The 27470-nt window shown below is 36.7% G+C and overlaps 1 protein-coding gene across 14 annotated transcripts in view; it reads right to left on the bottom strand.

Moving 5' to 3' along the window:
• The window catches only part of SLC26A7 (solute carrier family 26 member 7), a 128236-nt gene that overhangs the window by 49144 nt on the left and 51622 nt on the right, over positions 1 to 27470 (bottom strand). For all 14 annotated transcript variants that reach the window (XM_070631702.1, XM_070631703.1, XM_070631711.1 and 11 more), the window contains one exon: positions 3577 to 3729. In XM_070631702.1, coding sequence (XP_070487803.1) covers positions 3577 to 3729 — 153 coding nt within the window. The remainder of the gene's footprint in view (positions 1 to 3576; positions 3730 to 27470) is intronic.

The following is a 27470-nucleotide window of genomic DNA, read 5'->3' as shown; positions in this document are numbered from 1 at the left end:
ACTGTCAAGAGTAATAAAGAAATTGCACAGATTTTTAAAAATTAAGAAAATTTTAAAAATCAAAAAATCCCTTTGAGATATGAAACTACTTAATTTACAGTCTCAAAAATTAAATCACATCCTAGTAATATGGCTTTTCTAATATCCTACCCTGTGTCAACCCAATTATGTTTGATTTTGAAGGGGAGCAGAACATAGAATATAGGAGTGTGTATGTATGTGTGTGTGTGTGTGTGTGTGTGTGTATGTACAGATACCACAGTACAACCTAAAACTTGTCTCTTGTGACATGAAAGGATGCTTTATAACCACAGCACATTTTCTTTCCATGACAGCAACCTCTCAAGAGTTTGAGATATGGCATCAATATTCCTATAACAGGTTATTGATGATTTACAATCTCCTTGAATATTCTTGAAGTTTGAGCTTTTGCTGCTTCTTGGAGTAAAATATGCTAGTTAGTAACACGTTGGGCTCAATATTTTTCAAATACCTCCATGGAGTCTCAGGTGCCCTATACTTTGTTATATGATATATGATTCATGACAAGTAAGGTCACATGTTCTCTGTCTGGAGCCATAACCACATTTAAAATGTATTTTCAGAACCCATTTCAGCCTTCGTTTTGCCAGTCATGCCACCCCAATGTTTTCCATCCATTTTCACATTCTCCTTTCATTCTTCTGCTGATTTTAGTAGGTACCGGAAATTTCACATGGTTATGGTGTCTGTAAGGTATCTGTTTAGAACTGTTTATACACTACATCTTTCTTGTTAAAAGAGAGACACCAATTATCTACTTAAAGTACAAATTTAACATATACAAGACAAAAAAAGATATAATAACATCTCACTAGCAAAATAAAGCATACCTAATAATTAGTGCCCAATATCATTTTGTAGGGGTTTGAATCCTTTCATGTATTTCTGTTCTCTGCAATGATATTTAACTGAATTTGCAGCGATTTTTAAAATATAAAATGGCCTTATAAAGCAAAACATCCTTGAGGATTTTTTAAAAAGGCAGCACAACTGTACAGGTTATACTGTTGAGCTTTATAAATATTGTGATACAACAGCATTGTCTAAAGAAGATAATGGTAGTTAACAATTCAGGCTATTAGGTTGGAACCGAAAGTACTATCACATTCAAAAATTCCTAAACCAATTAATAAATGTTAACTGCTAATAATTTTCGTGAAATACTTAAATCAGGTCAGAAAATATTGTCAGTTGTGAAAGAAAATATACCATAGGCACAAGATACCGGATCCTTATTGAAAATGGAAGAATACATGATGTTCAATACACATAGCCAATATTAAAATTAAGTAATCTAAGTCACTGAATTAGTCTTTCAGATGTGTCTTACTTCCTCACTGTATTTCTTTAACATAATTAAACTTCTTTATCAGTCAATTCATTTGTCCCTCTTCAATATTATTTCAGTATTATATGTGTGTATAAGGCTGGCACTGCCCTTAGACCTGGGCAAGAGGGGATCTTCCCCAGCAAGGCCCAGTGCTTTAGAGGCTTCTAATCTGGCCCTCCTCAACTGTAGCCCTCTCCACAATATTGGAGCTTTGTAGGGGCAAGGGGATGAAACTGATACCCCTCTTTCTGGACCACACTCTGGATTCTTAGGAAGCTACAATTTCCTGCCCAAATGGCCTCAAGCTTCCAAGGCATCTTCCCCAGGTCCATCTTCCCAGTGTGGCCCAAGAGAAGGCCAAGGGGCAGTTGTGGTGGAAGAGGGCAGATGTGTTTGGAGCTTGGACACTGGGGCACAGCATCCACACACACATACATATGAATCCCTGGTGGGTGGGATAGAGTTGGAGTGGGAAGAGAAGGGGCTGGCCAAGAGGCTGGCTCTCCCCATGCTTCCACTTTCTGTAAGAACTCAAAGGAGTAGGAGAATTCTGCGTTCTAATCTGGATTTCAAGGTAATCACTAAGGTATTTTAGTCAAGGTAGCAAAATAGAAGCTATTTTATTTAACATTTGATCCATTACTTTTAGGTATTTGGGCCAGCATTAGTACTTTTGTCTTGAGTCTTTCAAATATTAGAGGGCAACGCTGCATAAGAATTACCTTTTCTTTTACTATAAGAATAATTCTTACTAATTTTGCAAGAAATAAGTAACTGTTTTATTACTAGTTCAAGGGACTTCTTCCCTAAGGTTATTTTCAATATTTGGTTTTATGCAACTTATGTAATAAAGCATCTCAAGATATAATAAGCATTTCTTAATGCCTATAGGACACTGGAATAAATGGTACATTTCACAATTGTTGCTGTGAAAACTAATAATCTTGGTATCCTCCACTTTTACAGCTTATTTCAAATACAGACACACACACATGCGTATATTATATATATCATATGCGTTATATGTATCTCCAAAAATTATCAAGAGTATATAATCATTCAAGGTCTAGCTATGCAATGGAGATTGGATTGGTGGTTACCACAGGGGAAGGGAGGAGGGCAAAAGGGATGATTAGGCTCACATGTGAGGGGATGGACTATAATTAGCTTTGGGGTGGTGAACATGATGTAATCTACACAGAATTCAAAATATATTATGATATACATCCAAAAGCTATATAATGTTATAATCCAATGTTACTGCAATTAAAAAATAAATAAATAAACACAATTTAAAACAAAAAAGGTCTAGCTATGGAGAGAGGCCATCCATCTTAGTTCTACAGAAATGAATCATATCCCTCAGAGACATTTTCCAACGTGTTAGCCTTATACACTTATATAAACCTACACTATTTCAATAGTATGAAGGGATATTTCAATAGGTGAAATTGTTTAGATACCACTTGTCATAGACACGAATAATCCAAAGACCATTAAAAAACTAAAGCCAATTAATGATAAGTAATTTAGTAGACTATGGTTGTGTTAACATTTAATTGCCAACTTAATGTCCTGTTTAGTTAAGAGTTCCCCTTAGAGGCCCTGAAAATTTCAAAACATATTTTTTTAGTGCTATATGCCTTAGGAGCAAAGTATAATTTATTGCTTTGACAGGTACAACAAAAAAAATATCTCAGAGAACCAGCCCTGGACAATGAAAACCATGAGTATCCTTTTAATAAAGCAAATTATGTCAGTAACAAAAGTGTCAACAAATCTATGAATAATGAATGGACATTTTTCAATTGATAATATTTCTATGCATATCATACAGATGCCATATCAGTAGGATGTGGTATCACTTTTTATTACCTTAGGATGCATCAAGCCAGAGATATTTTCAGTTTCACTGTTAGAAATGTCTCATTTAAAATCTTAGGCTATATGATTTATGTAAAAAAAATTACAAGTATATGAGAAATGCTGTGTAGATTGAAAACGTGTGCCTCCTTTTTTAAATTATTGACTCAAAATGTTTCCTGTTCTTACATTAATGTATAGGCATGCAAATTAGCCCTACTCTAATGAGAGACAGAAGTAGCTGTGGGTTACTATAGACAACATAGTGAGCCTCTGCAGGTTACCTCCAGAAACTGGAGAGCATCAGAGGGCAGAATGTTAAATGCTGATTTCATACTTACCAAAACTAAATCGACAGGAAGAACAACTTTAATTTTCCTTTTAAACTGTTCATTCAGCTCTTTAACCAGAACAAGCACCGTGATGCTCAACAAGGATAAGAGCAGTGCCTCCAGTCGGACAGACTTGATGTTCTCAAAGACATATGCATAGATCTACAGTGATGAGGAAAAACACAAATAAGTTCAGGGTCACCCATAATATAGCAACATTGAAATCTGGTCCCAAATGAACTCAGTGATGTTTTGCAAAAATATCTTAAGGGGTGGGGAAAGGAAAGTGGGGCATAGAAGGGTGGTCAGTGCTGACATAGAGCAAAGCTCTAATTCATTTGCGTGTTTAAAATTGCTTTCCCTTGATTCTTCAATCTAAGAAGATAAAAGGTTTGCTCCTTTCTACATAAGCCACTACTAGAGAAAATGACTCTTCCAGCTTGTTCCCAGACGCTTCAATGGGCAGAGATGCTAAAATTCATTAGTTACATGCAGATTCATCATTAAGAGCAGTGAGAGGACTGCAGGCTCCTTTGTATCCCACCATTCTTCCTCAAACCCCCAAATCAAACATAGACACATACAAGCCACACACAAAGGAGTTAAGGGCTGGTGTTTAACTCATATCAGATATTTGGCTTAATGTAAAATAATACTGTGTTCTCAGTCATTCAGTATTTTGTTTATTTGTTTATTGCCACATATTGCACTATGCTCAGTTCTAGGTCTACAGTGGTGAACAATTTGGGTAAGTCTCAGTATTCATGGAGCTTACAGTCTAGTGCAGGATTTGCTAATTAAAGTAATAAATTAGTGCAGTAAGATGCTATGGACATGGAAGGGGAAGCTAAAGTCTATGTGTCTTTGAGGTGTCAGTGGTCAGGGGAGCCCTCCCCAAATAAGATAAACAGGAATTAGCCAGGTTATCGATCATGGAGGAAGTGTGGGGAAGGAGTCTAGGGAAAATGTTCTGCCTAAAGAGCAAGTTTGTAAAACTTAAAGCACATAATGTGAGAAAAAAGAGTGTATGACTTCCTGAAAAACTACTCTTTAAAAGTAAGCAAGTCTATTTGAAATTATGCCTACATCAAAAAATGTGCTTGAAACTAGGAAGACAGTATAAAACATTTATATTAGACACTCAATCTTGGTAACTTTGGAAAATCTGACTTGGCAGAAGTAGGATAAATGCAAAGAAAAGAATAAAATGAAAGCCCTTTCTAAAACTGAAAGCCTATATCTATTCAACTAACTGCTGGTAACATTTTGCTCAACAACTTAGGATCTTGTTGATAATTACATGAGCATCTGATCTACTCACATCAAAAAAACAAGGTGAGATTTTAAAGAACCCCAAATTGAGTGGCAAAAGGGAAAAATAATAACTAGCTTAAATCCAATCCTGGTTCTCCATAAACGTTTGACAAAAAGAAACTCAACTATAATTTTATTGTCTGGAAAATTAACACAGTGATACTCAAATTCATATATACATATTACATGCACAAGAATAGCTAAGAAAATTTTAAAAGAGAAGAATATCAATGGGCTAATACAACCTATATACATATGTATATAGAATACCAATTAAAACAGCATGACACTAATATAAAAATATATAAGAAAAACTGGAAAGCAAACAAAACCCAGAAACATACAACAGTTGTGTTCTAGAAAAGATTATCCAATATACCGTGTTTGAAACAAAATTAAGCAAAATAAAATAAATTCTAGAGGGGTTAAATATAAAAAACTGAAGTCATAGAAATGTAGAAAGTCATAGAAATTATTTTAAAATGGGCAGAGACATAAATACACAACTAACGCCAGAAATGCAAAAGGTCAGTAAACATATGAACAAAGACTCAACCACCCTAGTAATCAAAGAAATGTAAATTCAAACAATAATAAAAAGGATTTTTCCTTTAATCATATTATTAGTGATTTTTGAATGATAATACTCGGTGTTGCTGAAATTTAGGGGAAGAAATGGGAATTCTTCTATACTGCCCATGTGAGTATAATTCGGTGCAATCTTTTGGTGATCTGATAAAACGTATCACAAACTTCCAAATGTTCTACCCTTTGCCTCAGTAGCTGTACTTTAGGAAAATTAAGCTATAAACATAAGCTCATGTGGCAAGACCTTGTTATGAGGATATTCACTGAAGCATTGTTTAAAATAGCAAATGAGAAGTTGAAAGCATTTAAGGAGTACAGCAGCAGGGGAAATGACAATTCACTAGGTCACATACACAACAAAATCGTCTACGTCCATTAAACACAATGTTAGACTGTACGTATATTCATTGACATGAAAAGGCGTTCCTGGTATGGTGCTAAGTGGGAAAAGCAGATTTCAAATATGTATGGTTTGATCACTGTTACGGGCTTGAACTGTGTCCCTCCCGAATCCACATGTTGAAGTCCTAACCCCCAGCACCTCAGAATGAGATAAGGTTTTAAAGAGGTAATTCAGGTAAAATGAGGTCACACGGGTGGTCCCTAATCCCCTGTCACTGGTGTACTTATAAAAAGACATTAGGACACAGATATGCATGCACACACAGGAAAGACACAGTGAGAAGGTTCCCATTTGCAAGCCAAGAAGAGGCGTCTCAGACGAAATCAAACCTACCGACAACTTGAGCTTGGACTTCTGGACTCCAAGACTGTGAGAAATAAATTTGTATTGTTCAAGGCACCCAATTGTTTGTATTTGTTATGGCAGCCCTAGCAAACTAATACAGGTACTTTTTTAATGAAATAAAATTTCATACTTTAAATATCTATGGATACGTTTGGAATGTTAATAGCTCTGTGTACAGAGATGTTTGTGCTTATCTATATTTTCCATATTCTCTCTTATAAAGGTACATTATTTATATAATTTTAAAGGTTTTAATTAGGCCTTCATGCTTCTCTTCAACATGTCTCAGCTCCCCCCTTCTCTTGGAACATTCTGAATCTGAATCTCATTTCTATTTGTCCACAGCAGATGTCTCGAGTATAGTTTCAGGGGATAAAAACTAGTTTTTTGTTTTAAAGATTGGCACCTGAGCTAACAACTGTTGCCAATCTTTTTTTTTTTTTCTGCCTTTACTCCCCAAATCCCCCCAGTTCATGGTTGTATATTTTAGTTGTGAGTCTTTCTAGTTGTGGCATGTGGGACACTACCTCAGCATGGCCTGACGAGAGGTACCATGTCCGCGCCCAGGATCCGAACCAGCAAAACCATGGGCTGCCTAAGCACAGTGCAGGAACTTAACCTCTCAGCCACTGGGCCAGCCCCAAAAACTAGTTTTTACTTAAGCACATGGACTATTCTTATAGTAGCCCAACGTCTTGGTGTTCTTTGCCCTCCATTCTTAGCATCTCAAATATAATTTGACTACAACTAAAAATATTAGGTCAAAAGAACTTATGTAGACTATGTTCCTTAGCATCTCTTAAAATTCCACTCAGTAGGTTTCCCAGTCAAAGGACTCAACCCATCTGCTCCAGAGATCAGGAAGGATCTGATCTCTTCCGGGAGATGAGACTATCCAAACCTGAATTTGATATTAAACATTATCATTAACACTGTAACTCTTGCAAACAAAGAAAATGTACTCAGTTAAAATGAAGCCTTGCTGGGTGCAAGAGATCAGGGTAATGTAGGTAATCCAGAATCCCCTTTGTCTACACAGTTAAAACAACAACAACAACAACAAAAACCCACTTGCATAATCAGATACACTAAGGAATAACTTAGGGATCAGATAGCGTTACTTGTTATCTTTTTCACAGTATTCTATTTTATTCCATAGTACTTGAAAAGAAAATTAGGTACTAAAATATCATAGTTATCTGAAATGCCGATAATATTTTTCCTCTCTGTCTCTCTATGTTGTGGATGATAATTGCTCACAGAATTCTCACAGCAAGTGAAGGAACAGGTTCCACTTCTTAGTTACTCCTTTCTCAAAGCACAGGACAAAAATCTAAAATGCTACTCACCGAATTAAATTTTATGGGGAATGGGGTTAGAAGGATGTCAAGAAAATTTTGTTCAAATACATAGCTTTCTCATGGTTTATCATGATGCAAGGATAAATTTGAGAATATCACTCAGATGATTTGTCAGGAAAAAACCAAACATCCAAATGTTTTAAAGCATTTAGAGAATTATTCCTTCTGTTTTCTGTTTTATCCATGGTATTATAAGTATGCCAGTATAAGAAGGGGGAAAATATGCAAAACTCCCAAGCCATACCAAACTTGCTGTACTGTGCATTTTGAGAACATGTGTTTGCAGTAATAAAAATGACCGTCCCAGAATGAATGGAATGAGAAAATCCCCCAGGTTTTTTATTGTCTGTCTGGATTAAACCACAACATGTAGAGTAAAGCACATCTCACAAAATGCTCCAAAAGAACACGGAGGTTGGCAGAGGTTTGTTACAACCAGCATGAAGAACACAATAGAAAAGTAGGCTGATGAGGAATGCCATGCTAATGACTGTTATGTGGACCCACATAGAGAAGTTACAGCTAAGGAGATGGATGGCATATGGGGACAGATAGAGATGGGGACAGGGATAAGGATGCACATGCACACACACGTAATTCCATAGGCTCATTTAATATAGATCTAGGCATCCTAAGCACACATTAAAATGTCTCATTTCTAGTATAAATCCAGTCTTCTGAGTATGCTATCACACACTAAGCTCTAGCAGATAAAAATTCCTATTGAAGATCATCACTCACTTCCCAGATCTCAGAGAAGCAAAGATAGTTTATGCTTGTATGGATAAATAAGTAAACTATTTCATCAGAACTGACCAATCTGCTTAATAAAACAGGAGTTTAGCTCATTTTGAGACTATAATACGAGTTCTTAAAATTGACCATTAATTATAATGACACAAAATGAAAAATATTGATATGTATAAATGAATCTATTTTGAGATATTTCAAAGAATGAAAATAGACTATCCTTAGTACATGTTGCTTCATATTATTTTATTTAGAGGGGAGAATCCTGGAGCACTTAATGAACATGTAAATACACACACACACAATTTATTTATATAATGTGTTTTTATCTGATTTGGCCATTCTTTATAATTTTTTTCCCTGATGGATTCCCAACTCCTAGAACAGCATCCCACAGACAGCAGGCACTCAATAGGTATTGTTGAATGAGGGAAGACTTTTGTCTAACACAGTAATAGTAACAATAAATCTGTGAACAGGAGTAGATTTTACCCTGAAAAAGTACAATGACAAGAAGAGGAAGGACCAAGACTCTTCTTGTCTCACTATCAATACTTGGGCTATATCATATTAAGGGGATTTGAAGTTATCATTTATTTATTCATTCAACATGCTTATTGAGGTTCTATTATTTGAAAGGCATTGATACTACTACAGTAATTTCAAGGAATCCGTCTTTGATATATCCTATCTGATGTAAATCAGATTTTCAAAAACTCTCCTTTTATAAGAATGAAGCAAAATCCAAACCTAAAAACACTTATATTCAGAATTTAGTTTAAAAAAAAACAAACGAGGTCATACTCTTTCAATCATTTCTGCTAGCCATCAAACCACAAGAGAAGAGAGCTAAAGAAGAAGAAAGGAAAAGAGAATAACTACTAAAACACCCAGAAAAAAAAGTAACAAAATGGCAATAAGTATTTACTTATAAAGAGCTGTTTTAAATGTTAATGGACTAAAGGATCCAATCAAAGGGCATAGGATGGCTGATTGGATAGAAAAACAAGACCCATATATATGCTGCATACAAGAGACACACTTCGGACCAAAAGACACACACAAACTGAAAGTGAAGGGATGGACAACAATACTCCATGCAAATGAGAATAAAAAGAAAGCTGGGGTAGCAATACTTATATCAGAGAAAATAGACTTTAAAACAAACACTGTAACAAGAGACAAAGAAGGGCACTACACAATGATAAACAGAACAATCCAACAAGAGGATATAACACTTGTAAATATCTACGCACCCAACATAGGAGCACCTCAATATATAAAGCAATTATTAACAGATATAAAAGGAGAAACAGACAGTAACACAATAATAGTAGGGGAATTTAACACTCCACTTACACCAATGGACAGAGCACCTGAATGGATGATCGAGAAGGAAACACTGGCCTTAAACAACCCATTAGACCAGAAGGACTTAGTAGATATACACAGAATATTCCATCCAAAACCCACAAAACACACATTCTTTTCAAATGCACTTGGAACACTCTCCAGGATTGATCACATATTAGGCCACAAAACAAGTTTCAATGAATTTGAGAAGACTGAAATAATACCAAGCATCATTTCTGACAACAAAGGTATGAAACTACAAATCAACTGCAGGAAGAAAACAGAAAAGCCACAAATACGTGGAGATTAAACAAAATGCTACTGAATAATGATTGGGTCAATGAAGAAATCAAAGGAGAAATCAAAAAATACCTAGAGACAAATGAAAATGAAAATACGACATGCCAAAATCTATGGGATACAGCAAAAGCAGTTCTAAGAGGGAAGTTTATAGCAATTTAGGCCTACCTCAACAAATAAGAAAAATCTCAAATAAACAATCTAACAGTGCATCTAAAGAAAATGGAAGAAGAAGAACAAAGCCCAAAATCAGTACAAGGAAGGATATAGTAAAAATCAGAGAAGAAATAAATGAAATATGGACCAAAAAAAAAAAAAAATAGAAGAAAATCAATGAAACCAAGCTCTGGTTCTTTGAAAAGATAAATAAAATTGACAAACCTTTAGCTAAACTCACCATGAGGAAAAGAGAGAGGCTGAAACAAGTAAAATCAGAAATGAAAGAGGAGAAATTACAATGGACACCTCAGAAATACAAAAGATTATAAGAGAATACTATGAAAAGCTATATGCCAACAAAGTGGATAATCTAGGAGAAATGGATAAACTCTTAGAATCATACAACCTTACAAAACTGAATCAAGAAGAAATAGAGAATTTGAATAGACAAACCACCAGTAAAAATATCAAATCAGTAATCAAAAACCTTCCAAAAAATAAAAGTCCTGGACCAAATGGCTTCCCTGGTGAATTCTACCAAACATTCAAAGAACTTAATACATAACCTTCTCAGACTCTTCCAAAAAATACAAGAGGAGAGGATGCTTCCTAACTCATTCTACAAAGCCAACACTACCCTGTTACCAAAACCAGACAGGGACAAAATAAAAAAGAAAATTACAGGCCAATATTACTGATGAACTCTGATGCAGAAATACCAATGCAAAATACTAACAAATTGAATATAAAATACATTAAAGATCATATACCATGAACAAGTAGGATTCATTCCAGGAATGCAAGGATGGTTCAACATCTGCAAATCAATCCAGGTGATACACTACATTAACAAAATGAAGAATAAAAATCACAGGATCATCTCAAGAGAAGCAGAGAAAGCATTTGACAAGATATAGCATCCATTTATGATAAAAATTCTGAATAAAATGGTTATAGAAGGAAAGTACCTTAACATAAGAAAGGCCATATATGACAAACCCACAGCTAATATCATTCTCAATGGAGAAAAACTGAAAGCTATCCCTCTAAGAACAGGAACCAGACAAGGATGCTCACTTTCACCAGTCTTATTTTAAACAGCATTGGAAGTCCTAAGCAGAGCAATAAGGCAAGAAAAAGAAATAAAAAGGATCCAAAGCGGAAAGGAAGATATGAAACTGTCACTATCTGCAGATGACATGATTTTATCTATAGAAAACCCTAAAGCATCCACCAAAAAACTTTGAGAAATAATAAATGAATAAGGTAAAGTTGCAGGACACAAAATCAACATACAAAACTCAGTTGCGTTTCTACACACTAGCAACCAAGGAACAGAAAGAGAAATTAAGAATACAATCCCATTTACAACTGCAACAAAAAGAATAAAATACCTAGGAATAAACTTAACCAAAGAGGTGAAAGATCTGTACACTGAAAACTATAAAACATTGTTGAAAGAAATTGAAGACACAAAGAAATGGAAAGATATTCTGTGCTCTTGGATTGGAAGAATCAATATAGTTAAAAGGTCCATACTTCCTAAAGCAATCTACAGATTCACTGCAATCCCTACCAAAGTTCCAATAACATTTTGCACAGAAATAGAACAAAGAATCCTAAAATTTCTACAGAACAACAAAAGACCCTGAATAGCCACAGGAAAAGAAAAAGAACAAAGTTGGAGGTATCACACTCCCTGCTTTCAAAACATACTACAAAGCTATAGTAACCAAAAGAGCATGGTACTGGCATAAAAACAGACACATGGATCAATGGAACAGAACTGAGAGCCCAGAAATAAACCCACTCATCTATGCACAGTTAATTTTTGACAAGAGAGCCAAGAGCATACAATGAAGAAAGGAAAGTCTCTTCAATAAATGGTGTTGGGAAAACTGGACAGCCACATACAAAAGAATGAAAGTAGACCATTACCTTACACCATGCACAAAAATCAACTCAAAATGGATTAAAGACTTGCATGTAAGACCTGAAACCATGAAACTTCTAGAAGAAAAAATAGGCAGCACACTCTTCGACATTAGTATTAGCAGCATATTTTCATGTACGATGCATGACCAGGCAGGGAGATAATAGAAAAGATAAACAAAAGGGACTACATAAAACTAAAAAGTTTCTGCATGGTAAAGGAAACCATCAACAAAACAAAAAGACAATCTAACAACTGGGAGAAGATATTTGCAAACCATATATCTGATAAAGGGTTAATATCCAAAACATACTAAGAACTCATACAGCTCAACAACAAAAAATCTAACAACTCAATTAAAAAATAGGTAAAAGATCTGAACAGACATTTCTCCAAAGAAGACATACAAATGGCCAACAGGCCCATGAAAAAATGTTCAACATCATTAACTATCAGGGAAATGCAAATCAAAACTACAGTGAGATATCTCCTCTCTCCTGTCAGAATGGCTTTAATTAACAAGACAGGAAATAGGTGTTGGAGAGGATGTGGAGAGAAGGCAACCCTCGTACACTGCTGGTAGGAGTACAAACTGGTGCAGCCACTATGAAAAACAGTGTGGACATTTCTCAAAAGATTAAGAATAGATCTACCATATGATCCAGCTATCCCACTGCTGGGTATTTATCCAAAGAACATGAAAACATGAATGCGTAAAGATACATGCACCCCTATGTTCATTGCACAATAGCCAAGACTTGGAAGCAACCTAGGTGCCCATCAAGGGACGAATGGATAAAGAAGATGTGGTATGTATACCCAATGGAATACTACTCAGCCTTTAGAAATGATGAAATCCGGCCATTTGTGACAACATGGATGGACCTTAAGGGTATTACGCTAAGCGAAATAAGTCAGAGGGAGAAAGTCAAATACCATGTGATCTTACTTATAAGTAGGAGATTAAAAACAACAACAAACAATCGCATAGAGATCCAGACTGGATTCCTGGTTACCAGAGAGGAAGGGCGGGGGGGGGAGCATAATTGGTGATTAAGCACACATTTGTGGTGATGGATTGTAATTAGTCTTTGGCTGGAGAACGTGACGTATTCTACACAGAAATTGAAATATAATGATGTACACCTGAACTTTATATAATGTTATAAAGCAATGCTACCACAATACAAAAAAAAAAAACTTTCTGGGGCATAGACATTTAGTAGTTTCTCACTGAATTACTGAAATTCTAAACAAGGCCCTGCATAGAAAAACCTGTGCATGGAGAAAAATCTAAATTATATCCTCTCTGTTAAACTTCAGGAGGCAAACAGAAAGACGTTAAATGTTTAGAAATATTAACAACTGTTAAAAACTAAATGGGCCTTCTGCTCAACACTCAACTAACCAGAAAATTCTGTCAACCAAAATATCCCTTTCACCAGCATTCTAGTTGCTCTAGGTTTTGCTATAATGAAATCCTCATGATTGAAAAAATGATTTTTTTTAAAGATTTTTTTTATTTTTCCTTTTTCTCCCCAAAGCCTCCCAGTGCATAGCTGTATATTTTTAGTTGTGGGTCCTTCTAGTTGTGGCATGGGGGGACGCTGCCTCAGTATGGCTTGATGAGCTGTGCCACGTCTGCACCCAGGATCCAAACCTGTGAAACCCCGGGCTGCCGAAGCAGAGTGCATGAACTTAACCACTCAGCCACGGGGCCGGCCCCTGATTTTAATATTTTAAGTATATAACATTATTGACAATTCTTCAGTAGCAATGATGAGCATATTTTTAAAGAACTATCAATAAAGGGACCACATAGAACATTCTAATATATACTTCTATGTCAAAGAGAACATGTAAACCCTCTATTATTATCATCTATCATTCCTGTGCTATCTTTGTATCAATAATCTGCCATAAATAGGTTTTTGATTCACTAGAGAAACAAGAGTATAGTGCAATCAGCAAACTTTAATAAATCTGTCAGCATGCTACTTTATAGTAGGTATAAAGTACTAACCTGTAATCTATGAGTTTTAACTCTGAATATATGACTTTGAGTCAGTCATCAACCACGTAACCAGGACTAGCTCCAGAAAAAATGGTAACATTTATACTTGCTTGCTACCATGTTCAGACTTTGGTCTCAAAACACATTTCACACAATCTGCACACAGACGTGTCTAAAATCCAATGACAAATGCCCTTATAAGAGACAGAAGAGGAGAAGACACTAAAACAGAAGGGAAATCCATGTAGAGACAGACGGAGAGTTTGGTGTGATGCAGTTGCAAACCAGGGGATGCCTAGAACCATCAGTAGCCCAAAGAGACAAGGAAGGATCTTCTAGAACTTCCAGTGGGAGCATGGCTTTGTTGACACTGTGCTTTTGGACTTCTAGCCTCCAAAAATGTGAGAATCAATTTCTATGTGTTAAGTCACCAGGTTTATAGTAATTTGGTACAGTAGTCACAGGACACTAACACAGCTACTAAGTCAAATCCTTCTCACATCTGCGACAACTCAAAGAGGGTATTACAGACACAATTGTGTTCCCCTAAAATTCATATGTTGAAGCCCTACTCCCCAGTACCTCATAATGTGACTGTTTGGGGAGATGGGGCCTTTAAAGAGGTAATTCAGTTAAAATGAGGCCATTAGAGTGGGCCGTAGTCCAACCCAACTGGTGTCCTTATGAGAAGAGGAGATTAGGACCAGGGATGTGCATGCACAGAGGGACCACCTTGAAGAGGCAGCAATAGGGCAGCCATCTGCAAGCCAAAGAGAGAGGCCTCAGAGGAAGCCAACCCTCCTGCTGCCTTGGTCTTTGACTTCTAGCCTCCAGAACTGTGAGAAAATGAATTTCTGTTGTTTAATCCACCCAGTCTATGGTAATTTGTTATAGCAGCCCTCTAATATAGAGGGCAAAAGGGTTTCAGAGTTTTTGCCTCTGGAATCATATATGTTTCCCAGTAAATTCCCCCCTCTTCAAGTTAACCAACATAGAAGTATTTTAAAACACAAAAATGAAACTAAATGGAGAGCTTTTAGTAACAGTTACTAAACGATTAGTATCTGTTTAAGTGTCTGTCATGGATAAATAGGCATGGTGGATAGCTGTGATAAGGATTTCAACAAAGGCCATATTTAGAAGAAGATACTTATGAGAGCCAGAAAGAACTTACATACCAACCAGTTGCACACACTCATTCTATAGAGGTACAAACCAAGGCTCCAACTAGTGACTTGCCCCAAGTGACTTGGCTTGTGAGTGACATTCAAGACGGTTACACAGGCTTTCTGAATCCTTAGACCAGCACTTTCACCATTTTATCAACGCCTCACTCATTATTCTCTTCCTTAAGTCCACCAAATGATTTTTCCAAACTTCCTGGTGCTTCCTTTCTCCTTGGGATATGGAGGGGAGATGTCACCCCTTTGAAGGGAAGACTACCATGGAGCCTGAAGTCTTTTATTTTGGTCTTTACTGGTAGGATTCAATGGCACCTGGCAGCTTCTCAGGCAAACAAGCTCTTCCCACCCCCAGCATTGTGACTTCAACATCAGCAGCAGAATCATGTTGGTACAAGGGAAGCAATCAGGCCTGCCAAATTGATTCTAAACACTTTAAGTACAGGGATAGTGACTGTTTTTTCTTAACATATATATATTTGGTGAAAGACTACTTGTATCTATGCAGTGTGTTCACCCTAATTCCTTCTCTCCAACCTGAATGAAGGAGAATTTTCATATTTTCTCTACCACAAGCAGATGAGGGGAGGGCAGATTGGGGTAGAAAGAATGGGAAACAGGGTTTAAACTTCATCACTTTGTAGAAAAGTGGGGGAATTAATATTTCCAGGCACTAGGCTAGCCATCTTATATGCAATGACTCATTTAATTTCCAACTTAATACAAGGTGAGCATTATCATTTCCCCTTCACTCTCTCACATTACCAGCCTTCAATAACTACCTGGTCTCCTTCATTAACACTATCTGAGGTTATCTTGTTCACCAATTTGTTTTTCTTCTCCCACCCTAATTCACATCCCTCCTCAGTATTTTGATAAAACTCAATGGGAAAACGGATGTTATTTCTCAACTGCATCCTCAATGCCTATGAGGTGGTCAATAAATATTTGCTGAGTAAATCTATTCTAGTGGTTCCTGAATCAAGGATACATACTAATCTCTTCCCATCCATGTGTAGCTTATAAAATCTTCCCAGATTATTCCGTTGAACATTGCTGGTTTCGAAGCCTCCAACTCTCCCGTTTTGGGAGACTAAAGTCTGCTGTCAGCCCTGGCTTTTGTTCTTTAAGGCAGCTTTCACATCCTTGGAGTCTTTAAACATGAGCTACAATTGCCCAGACATGCCCTCTCCCTGCCCCAGCTTGCTTTCAATTTAACTTTGAATCCCATTTCTAAGTAGATCTAGATTCCTGCTTAGGGACCCCTAAAGCCATCCCTGATCTTTCCAAAATTGATGCTAGAACAAGTTCTCTCTGTTCTTAAGAATTTGATGTCTCCTAGAAACTTTGCCTATGTATCATTACGTCATCAAACATTTTAGAATGGGTATTGTTAAGATCAAGCTCCCCAAATCCCTCTACTTCCTAAAGTATCATGAACAAATAGAAAAACAAGAGAACTACTGATCTCTCAACCCAAGGCTGTGTTTTCATGAGTACAAACAAAAAGCCCCCCAAAACACACACTATTCTATTATTTTTTACAGTACATATAAATTCCTGATCAATAACTCCTTCTCACACTGGGAATAAATTCAATCACTATTGCTTTAAGGAATAAATTAAGACTCAGACCAAAATGTGATCTAAGGGGAGTATGGTATGTTACATGGTTAGAGACAACATGGGTACATGAAACGCACTTGGACGAGACGCACAACCAAGTGTGCCAAAGCCCAGGTTGGCATCCAGCCATCCTTTGTTTAGAAAACTAAGTTGAATTACTTGAGCACCGGATTTTGTGGTGATGCATTTTTCAGTGAATTGTGGGGGATGGAAAGAGCTTACCCCAGCATGGTTGAGTGGCATATTTGCCCTCTGATTTAGAATTTTAAAGTAACCCCTGTTACAAATTCCCATATAGTTGTTATGTATCCAAATTAAACCTGCCCCATTTTCTATTCCCAGTATCACTGATTGAATCAAGCTGCAGATGAACATTCCTTTTCTCTTCCCTTCAGTTTATTCTGTCCATTTTTCAGGATGTATGGAACATCCCTGCAACTCACAATAGAAATGTCACAATAACTGCAGAGAAAATGTGGGCTTTCATAAACCACCAAAGTGTGTTCTCGATTCAGAAATCGCAGAGGGCCTATGTCTTCACAGTAGACTTGTTCTTCACATATAAACCTCATTTGTATGTTTTTAATTGTGACCTCATTCTCCATAAAAGAAAATGTTTCATTGGCTCTGATTTCCTTCTGACCTTTCTATCCCGTTTTATTAACATTCTGTTTCCTGCTTTGCAGCCTTCAGGGATGTCCAAACCAGAAAAGTGCTTTGCTTGAACTTCAGGGATGGAGGTGGGAATGAAATTGCTTTCCAGTTCTGAAACCCATCATTATCAAGGAAGGAAATAAAACCTTCCAAAAGGGGTAGTTGAATATATTGCCAAACTTGCCTTGTGCTCTTCGGTTTAATGTACAGCACTGCACATAATTACTTAGAACAGTACTAGTACAAAGCCATGCCAGTGAAACTAGCTCTGACAAATTTATCATAGGCTGTTATAGGCAGAGACACCGGCGCCATCTCAAAGAAACCTACGTGTGCTAATATGAATTAGGAATTCTTATAATTTTTATTATGCCTTTTGGGGAAAACATCTTTTCTAATAAAAAGATACATCATTATTTCTCAGTTTAAAAAAATAGTTTTTTTTTTTTAATTCTAGAGAAGAATTAAACTTTTCCCTCTTCTCTGTGTGGGAAACCAACTACCAGTCAAATACTTGAATCTTAAGAACAAAAGGGAATAAAATGATTTAACTGGTGAGCCAGGGTCCCAAGTCAGAAGTGACCTTTGTAATATTATTGCTTCTGCTTATTTTTAAATATATTGCAACCCTATGTATAATTTATTAAATGGGTTTGTAACTGCGGAGGGGGGCATGAGCTGAATAGACAAACTAAAAACATAACTTTTCTTCAATTCTGATGATCAACCCTCATTAATAGCAGATGTATATTTTTCGGGTTTTTTTGTTGAGGTTATGATAGCTTAGAACATTGTGAAATTTCAGTTGTACATTATTACTTGTCAGTCATATTATAGGTGTGCCCCTTCACCCTTTGTGCCCACCCCCCACCCTCCCTTTCCCTTGGTAACCACTAATCTGTTCTCTTTGTCCACGTGTTTAACTTTCACATATGAGTGGAGTCATACAGACATTGTCTTTCTCTATTTGGCTTATTTCACTTAACATAATACTCTCAAAGTCCATCCATGTTGTTTTGAATGGGACAATTTTATCCTTTACTATGGATGAATAGTATTCCATTGTCTATATATACCATATCTTCTTTATCCAATCATCAGTCGATGGGCACTTAGGTTGCTTCCACGTCTTGGCTACTGTGAATAATGCTGCAATCAACATAGGGGTGCATGGGTCTCTTTGAATTAACTATTTCAAGTTCTTTGGATAGATACCCGGTAGTGGGATGGCAGGGTCATATGGTATTTCTATTTTTAATTTTTCGAGAAATCTCCATACTATTTTACATAGTGGCTGCACCAGTTTGCATTCCCACCAGCAGTGTATGAGGGTTCCTTTTTTTCCACAACCTCTCCAACATTTGTTATTTTTTGTTTTGGCTATTTTAGCCATTCTAACAGATGTAAGGTGATATCTTAATGTAGTTTTGATTTGCATTTCCCTGATGATGAGTGATGATGAGCATCTTTTCCTAGGTCTATTGGCCATCTGTATATCTTTTTTGGAGAAATGTCTGTTCATATCCCTGGCACATTTTTTGATCAGGTTATTTGATTTTTTGTTGTTGAGTTGTGTATTCTTTATATATTATGGAGATTAACCCTTTGTCGAGTATACGATTTGCAAATATTTTTTCCCAGTTGGTGGGTTGTGTTTTTGTTTCAATCCTGTTTTCCCTTGCCTTGTAGAAGCTCTTCAGTCTGATGAAGTCCCATTTGTTTATTCTTTCTATTGTTTCTGTTGTCTGAGAAGACATGGTGTACAAAAGGATCCTTTTAAGACTGATGTCAAAGAGTGTACTGCCTATATTTTCTTCTAGAAATCTTATGGTTTCAGGTCTTACCTGTAAGTCTTTGATTCATTTCGAGCTTATTTTTGTGAATGTGTGAAAGAATGGTAGATTTTCATTCTTTTACATGTGGCTGTCCAGTTTACCCAACACCATTTGTTGAAGAGACTTCCTTTTCTCCACTGTATGCTCTCAGCTCCTTTGTCAAAGATTAGCTGTCCATAGATGTGTGGTTTTATTTCTGGGCTTTCAATTCTGTTCCATTGATCTGTATGCCTGTTATTGTACCAGTACCAAGCTGTTTTGATCACTATGGCCTTGTAGTGTATTGTGAAGTCAGGGATTGTGATGCCTCCAGCTTTGTTCTTTTTGCTCAGGATTGCTTCAGCAATTCAGGGTCTTTTGTTGCCCCATATGAATTTTAGGATTCTTTGTTCTATTTCTGTGAAGAATGTCATTGGAATTCTGATTGGGATTGTGTTGAATCCATCAATTGCTTTAGGTAGTATGGGCATTCTAACTATGTTTATTCTTCCAATCCATTTGCATGGAATGTCTTTCCATCTCTTTATGTCATCATCAATTTCTTTCAGGAAAGTCTTGTAGTTTTCATTGTATAGGTCTTTCACTTCCTTTGTTAAACATATCCCACGATATTTTATGCTTTTTGTTGTGATTGTCAATGGGATTGTGTTCCTGAGTCCTCTTTCTATTATTTCATTATTAGAGTATAGAAATGCTTCTGATTTATATAAGTTGATTTTGTACCCTGCAACTTTGCTGTAATTGTTGATTACTTTTAGTAGCTTTCTGATGGATTTTCTATATATAAGATCATGTTGTCTGCAAACAGTGAGAGTTTCACTTCTTCATCGCCTGTTTGGATTCCTTTTATTTCTTTTTCCTGCCTAATTGCTCTGGCCAAAACCTCCAGTATTATGTTGAATAAGGGTGGTGAGAGTAGGCACCCTTGTCTTGTTCCTGTTCTCAGAAGGATGGCTTTCAGTTTCTCCCCATTGACTATGATGTTGGCTGTGGGTTTGTCATATATGGCCTTTATTATGTTGAGGTACTTTCCTTCTATACCCATTTTGTTGAGTTTTTATCGTAAATGGATGTTGGATCTTGTCAAATATTTTCTCTACGTCTATTGACATGATCACATGGTTTTTGTTTCTCATTTTGTAATGTGGTATATCACGTTGATTGACTTGCAGATGTTGAACCGTCCCTGGTATTAATCCCACCTGATCATGGTGTATGATCTTTTTAATATTGCTGTATTCCGTTTGCCAATATTTTGTTGAGGATTTTTGCATCTATGTTCATCAGTGATATTGGCCTGTAGTTTTCCTTTTTTGTGTTGTCCTTGTCTGGTTTTGGGATCGGGGTGATATTGGCTTCACAGAATGCATCAGGAAGTGCTCCATCTTCCTCAATTTTCTGGAGTAGTTTGAGAAGGATAGGTATTAAGCCTTCTTTGAATGTTTGTAGAATTCTCCAGAGAAGCTGTCTGGTCCTGGACTTTTATTTTGGGGGAGGCTTTTGATTACTGTTTCAATCTCTTTACTTGTGACTCATCTATTCAGATTCTCTATTTCTTCCTGATTCAGTTTTGGGAGGCTGTATGTTTCTAAGAATTTATCCATTTCTTCTAGGTTATCCAATTTGTTGGCATATAGTTTTTCATAGTATTCTCTTATAATCTTTTGTATTTCTGTGTTATCCACTGTGATTCCTCCTCTTTCATTTCTAATTTTATTTATTTGAATCTTCTCTCTTCTTTTCTTAGTGAGCTTGGCTAAGGGTTTGTCAATTTTGTTTATTTTCTCAAAGAGCCAGCTCTTTGTTTCATTGATCATTTCTACTGTCTTTTTGTTTCAATTTCATTTATTTCCACTCTAATTTTTATTATTTCCCTCCTTCTATTGACCTTGGGCTTTGTTTGTTCTTCTTTTTCTAATTCTGTTAAGTGTAGCTTGAGATTGCTTACCTGAGATTTTTCTTGTTTATTGAGGGGAGCCTGTATTGCAATGAATTTCCCTCTTAGGACCACTTTTGCTGCATCCCAAATGAGTTGGTATGGCATGTTTTCATTTTCATTTGTCTCCAGATAATATGCGATTTCTCCTTTAATTTCTTCAATCATCCACTGGTCATTCAGTAGCATGTTGTTTAATCTCTACATCTTTGTCTCTTTCCCAGTTTTATTCTTGTAATTGATTTCTAGTTTCATAGCATTATGGTCAGAAAAGATGCTTGATATTATTTCAATCCTCTTGAATTTGTTGAGGCTTGCTTTATTTCCCAACATATGGTCTATCTTTGAGAATGTTCCATGTGCACTTGAGAAGAATGTGTAACCTGCTGTTTTTGGATGGAATGTTCTATATACACCTATTAAGTCCATCTGGCCTCATTTTTCATTTAATTCTACAATTTCCTTGTTGATTTTCTGTCTGGATGATCTATCCATTGGTGTTAGTGGGGTGTTGAGGTCCCCTACTATTAGCATATTGTTGTTGATATCTCCTTTTAGTTTTGTTAGTAGTTTCTTTACATAATTTGGTGCTCCTGTGTTGGGTGCACACATATTTATAAGTGTTATGTCTTCTTGGTGGAGTGTCCCTTTTATCATTATAAACTGGTCCTCTTTGTCTCTCTTTACCTGTTTTGCCTTGAAGTCTACTTTGTCTGATATAGTATGGTGACACCTGCTTTCTTATGTTCACTATTAGCTTGGAGTATCATCTTCCCAGACGCATTTATTTTTTAAAGTTTTATAAATTTTGAATTCATCTTTATTTATAAGTTGCAAAAAAGAGATATAACTGTTTTATTACTTAGATTTATCATTCTGATTAAGAGTCATTTACAGAATAAAAGCATTAGTATCTAGTACTTACACAGCACTTTTAAAAAATTTCTAATTTGTTATATCCAACTATTCATTACTAGCACAAAGATAATGGCTTCCATTTAATGAACATACACTATGTTCCAGGCATTTCTTTCCAGGAATGAACCCCAAGAAGTAGAATTATCATCAATTTATGGAAAGGCAACTGGAAGTCAAAGATCCTTGGTCAATTGGTCATGGCTGGAGGTATGATCTGAATCTAGGCTTCTCAGATTCTAAAGTTCTTTCCCCTGTAACCTCTTTCTAAGGAAAAGAAAAGACAGATCAATTAGTGTCTACCTGATTGTATGGGCCTTAAGAAAATCACCAGAGCTAAAAGTTAACTCAGAAAACACTAATTTTTACTCATTATATAACTGAAGAAGAATGTGCAATACTTTCATTTCATTAAGAAATGGCCATAATTTTAGGGGCCAGGCCCATGGCATAGTGGTTAAGTTTGGTGTGCTCCACTTCAGCAGCCTGTGTTCACAGGTTCAGATCCTGGGCACAGACCTACACCATGCATCAACCATGCTGTGGCAGTGATTCATATATGAAGTGGGAAGATTGGCATAGATGTTAGCTCAGGGCTGATCTTCCTCAGGAAAAAAAAAACGGCCACAATTTTAAAAGAGAGTTTTATTAGAAGTATGTGAATTTAGAGAAAAAACTTGAAGAATGAAGGGAAAAGAAAAATACTATATGTGAAGGGATTTAGGAAGGCTAAATAAAAAGCTGAATTAGGCCTAATTCTATCCATTTTCCTTAGGAATATAGTGGGTCACAAGAGTGCTCCAGTGGCTGCCTTCGCGTATGCAGATCCCAGGAATTCTGGGAGAGACACTCAAAGGACCAGCGAAAGCTTTAGTTGGGTTTAACACTTCTTGAGAGCCCCCTTACATGAGGAAGCTGGTTTACAGTTTTCTGCTAGAAGAGAAAAAGTGGCCTAATCATCTGAGTTTAGCTGGCAATGGTGACATGTGCTCTGACTGCCAGACACAGAAGAAAGAAAAGTATTATGTCATATCTATTTCTGAAGACCTATTGGAAGCCTGTTCTATAATCTGACAAGGCAGAGCTGAGCACATACTGTACCTGTACCTGATTTAAATTGCTCCCTAAAAATATTTTGTTGAGGCAAGAACATCTGCTAGCCCAGAGCAACCAAAGTGATAGAGGTCTTAGCTATTCAAACTAGAGAATTAGATTCTCTCAGTAGTACAGAATCAGACATCCCTCAGGAAGAACATACTGTGGAAATCGTCTGAGTGACAGAAGGGAGAGCCCCCAATCTGCAGTGCCCTAAGAACAGGATAAAGGCAGAGGCTATGTTTTCTCTTAAAGTAGCTGGTAAGGATTGCTACTGTGAGAATTAATTAATGGACATTTTTGTTGGCCAAACCTGAATTCTTTCAAGAAAAATGAGTGTTCCAGCTGAGACAATTAGGAGTGGTGATGGCTCATTGTGCAAGAATCTCAAATATTGTAGATATTAATTCATGTCCCAAGGAATATCAGTGACATTATCTTTCATCAGCCTGAGTAGCTTTCAAAAAGTATATAACAGTGTGAAAACTCAGAAGCAGGAAGCACAGTCAAAGAGTGAATAATCCCCAAAATGTGTTAATTGACTCTCCTCTAGGTTCTTTGACCTGATGACCAAGGCCTCTGTTTTGTCCTCTGTTCTATATCTCTGTGCTGAGCTCAGCTCTGCTCCTTCATATCCCACCTAAATGATCCAGGGGCAAGTTCAGATTTACATTATCAACAGATTCTTCAGCCTAACTATACCAAAACTCACTTCCCAAATGTCCCAGGGTAACCTATGCATGATGCAAAATTTATTTTTTCTTTTTTATTTATTTACTTTTTTTTGAGGAAGATTAGCCCTGAGCTAACATCTGTGCCCATCTTCCTCTACTTTATATTGGGATGCCTGCCACAGGCTTGGCAAGTGGTGGGTGGGTCCACACCCGGGATCCGAGCAGGTGATCCCTGGGCCGCTGAAGTGGAATGTGCGAACTTAACTGCTGCACCACCAGGCTGGCGCCGCAAAATTTATTTCTTAATCTAATGCCCAGATCACCACAATTTTTGACATTGACTTAACAGCATTCATTCTGAAACCCTGACAAAGAACCAAAGCATCATTCTAATCTAGCAGCCTAACAGTGACACTGAAAAGCAAGAGCAACTTTTCTTTATTTTCCATCAACACAAAGCATAGCAGCTTCCACCACCTGAGTACAGTCTGCCCTTCATATCCGTGGGTTCCGTTGAACCAAACCACAGTTGGTTGAATCCGCAGATATGCAACCATGGATAAGGAGGGCCAAATAAAAGATTTAAACATACTGGGTTTTGGTATCCCTGGGGGTCCTGGCAGTAAGCCCCTGCAGATACCAAAGGACCACTGTAACATAAATTTAAAGTCACCGATCTAAAAATATTTCTAAATCTGATTTCTTTTCAGTGTGAAAATTTACAAAAGAAACCTCTCCGCAAAAGCCACACAGTGTTTGACCTACAAGGCAAAGATAAAGTAGCTTACGGTTTACCTCACAAGAAAATAAAATAGAAAAAAGAAATCATACACAAAACATTTTAATATAGCATTTTATGCACTTTGTCACTGGAGAAACCAGCTTAAAGACTACATGTCATTCCCATACCAGGCTACCCTGTTTCTTTTAACACACACAATGAAACGAGGGATAACCTTGTGTATGTGAATATGAGTGAAAAGGCCAATTTGTAACCTGCCCACATTCCCTTACACGGCACATGCACAAATAAGGAAGTTATTCAAGGCAGAATCTAGCACAGATTTGGTTCAGTTGTATAGACCTGGTGTCACCAAAAGTCTTACCTCAACCAGTCACCTGACAGCTTACAGCTACTTTTGTCTTGTTCGGATTTTGTTTGATCTGGAGTTTGGAGTTATGTTGTTTCCAGGCCAGCTCCAGCGCTTTTGTTTTAGTTTTAAGCTTTCTTGGAATGAATGAGTCACTGAGTAGGATTTTACTTAAGTAACAAAAATTCAGAATCAGCTTCCAGTTCCATGTTGCATACATTACTATCTTTATTAACTACTTTACCAATTAATCAGAGAAACACATATTTAAACAAATAAGTGATACTATTTTTCACATACCAAAATGGCAAATTTTAAAAACAGTAATAATCAGAGTTGACAATGATAAGGTGAAAATAAAATATTCACTGGTATAACTTTTCAGATTGAAATTTAGCAAAAATATTATACCCATTTGATCCAGTAATTCCATTACTAGGAAGGATACTGACTCAGCACAAGGCTGACATAAAGGAAGCCATACTGTAGAAAATAAATCATATTGTAACTTTCAATGGCGTCTGATTAACTAACCCAGCTGGATGTGCACCCTCCATGAAATAGACATGCTCTTTAGACTTTAAGGCCCCTCCTGGCTGCAATAAGTTGATAACTTTGTTCCTTCGAGTTCCTTAGGAATGTTATGACCACTGGGCAGAGTCTATGCCGACAGCCATCATCAATGACAACTGAAAGATATGGGTATAGGGTGTTGCTCCAGCATCTGATGCCTATCCAGTAAAATAAAAGATTATCAAGAACTGAAGATGAGATGTCTGCTCCACCCGGGGACCAGATGCCTCTGCACCTAGAGAACAGCCCCCCTCCCCCACAACTGGCCTGTAGTCTGTTCTGTAAGGTGGTTCTTTCAGACATTAGTCAGCCATCTTTCCCTTTGCTAACAAGCTGTAATAAAACCCTTTCTCTCCTACCACCTTGCTTCTTGACTATCAGCATGTCTTGTGGTGGGCAGATGACTCCCTTGGGCAGTAACAGGAATTTATTCTAATGAAATAATCAGTGACACAGACAATAACATACAAAGAAAGGGGGGCTGTGTATAATAGTGAAACACCACAAACCACCTCAATAACAGAGATTAGATAAATTCTGTACTTCCATATATTAAGCTACTTTTCAGTCATTAAGATCAAGAAAATTAAGGATAAGAATACTCTCATTATAAAGCATTGATATTATTTAATTTACAGTATTACAGTTTAGGAGACCAGAATATGCCACCCCAAAATATCCCTGTTTGGCATAAGGATTATTTTGAGTTTATTATTTTGAGGAACAGCAGACACAGGGAAACTCTGAAAACAGAGTATAAGTTACCCTTTTGTAGGGGAAATTTACATTTATAAAGGAAATCTCCATTTGTAAGGTGTCTCCCTCTCTAAAGCAGGAAGAAAAGGGTTACTCTAAATCACAACAGACGACGCTTCAAATCTGTATAACAAACCTTACCCTTGTTTTCTGTACTTTTCCTGGCCACCTTCCCATAACTTGCCTCCCCCACACCCTTCTTCCTTTGTTTTAGGTGAAGATGGTATTTAAGCCTAAGTTCTAGCCACCTCTTTTGAGTTGCTCATCCCTAAGTTTCTCTCATGTATGTATGAGATATACATATTAATAAACTTCTGTTTGTTTTTCTCCTGTTAATCTGTCTTTTGTTATAGGGGCCCCAGCTGAGAACCTGGAAGAGTAGAAGGAAAAGATCTTTTTCCTCCTCTACATGTAAAATTAAAATAAAGTTTGGTTGCTCTCAAGATCATTAACAAGACATTCATTTTCTTATAAAGCTCCAATAGAATGTGACTTCTTCAGCAGTCACAGGTTTTAGGTCAGCTTCAAAAAGACACCAACGACAATGGAGTGTTATTAGTATAATATGTTGAAACAGGCCCCATGTTCCTCTCTTAGGTTCAAGTTGCTTTTAATAACTGATCGTCTGCTATTGGGGCTCCACACACCAATTTTGACCAGGCCTCTGATTTGATCCAGACCATGGCTCACAATATAGAAAGAATGTGGTAGAGTTGAAAGAATGTGGTAGAGCATACTATTGTTAAATTGGGCTTAAAACCAAGTAGATGGCTTCCATTAGAATTTGGTAACATATCTGGCTCACAAAAACATTCGTGATTTTTTTCCAATTGTTCCCCCAGATTATATTATATCCAATTGTTTATTATAAAGAATTGCTTCCAAAATCAGTAGATATTACTGATTAAATTAGTTTCATACCCTAGAACACATTTAAAATATCCTAAAAGACTATATTTAAGCCCAAGTTACTTTGATATAAAAACAATCTCAGTATCGTAATTAACCAAATTCTACTTTGTGACACACATACACCGAAAATATATG

Source organism: Equus przewalskii, chromosome 8 (genome assembly GCF_037783145.1).
Source record: "Equus przewalskii isolate Varuska chromosome 8, EquPr2, whole genome shotgun sequence".
Classification (NCBI taxonomy): Eukaryota; Metazoa; Chordata; class Mammalia; order Perissodactyla; family Equidae; genus Equus; species Equus przewalskii.
The sequence above is the reverse complement of the archived record's forward strand: the minus strand, read 5'-3'. Positions and strand labels throughout refer to the sequence as shown.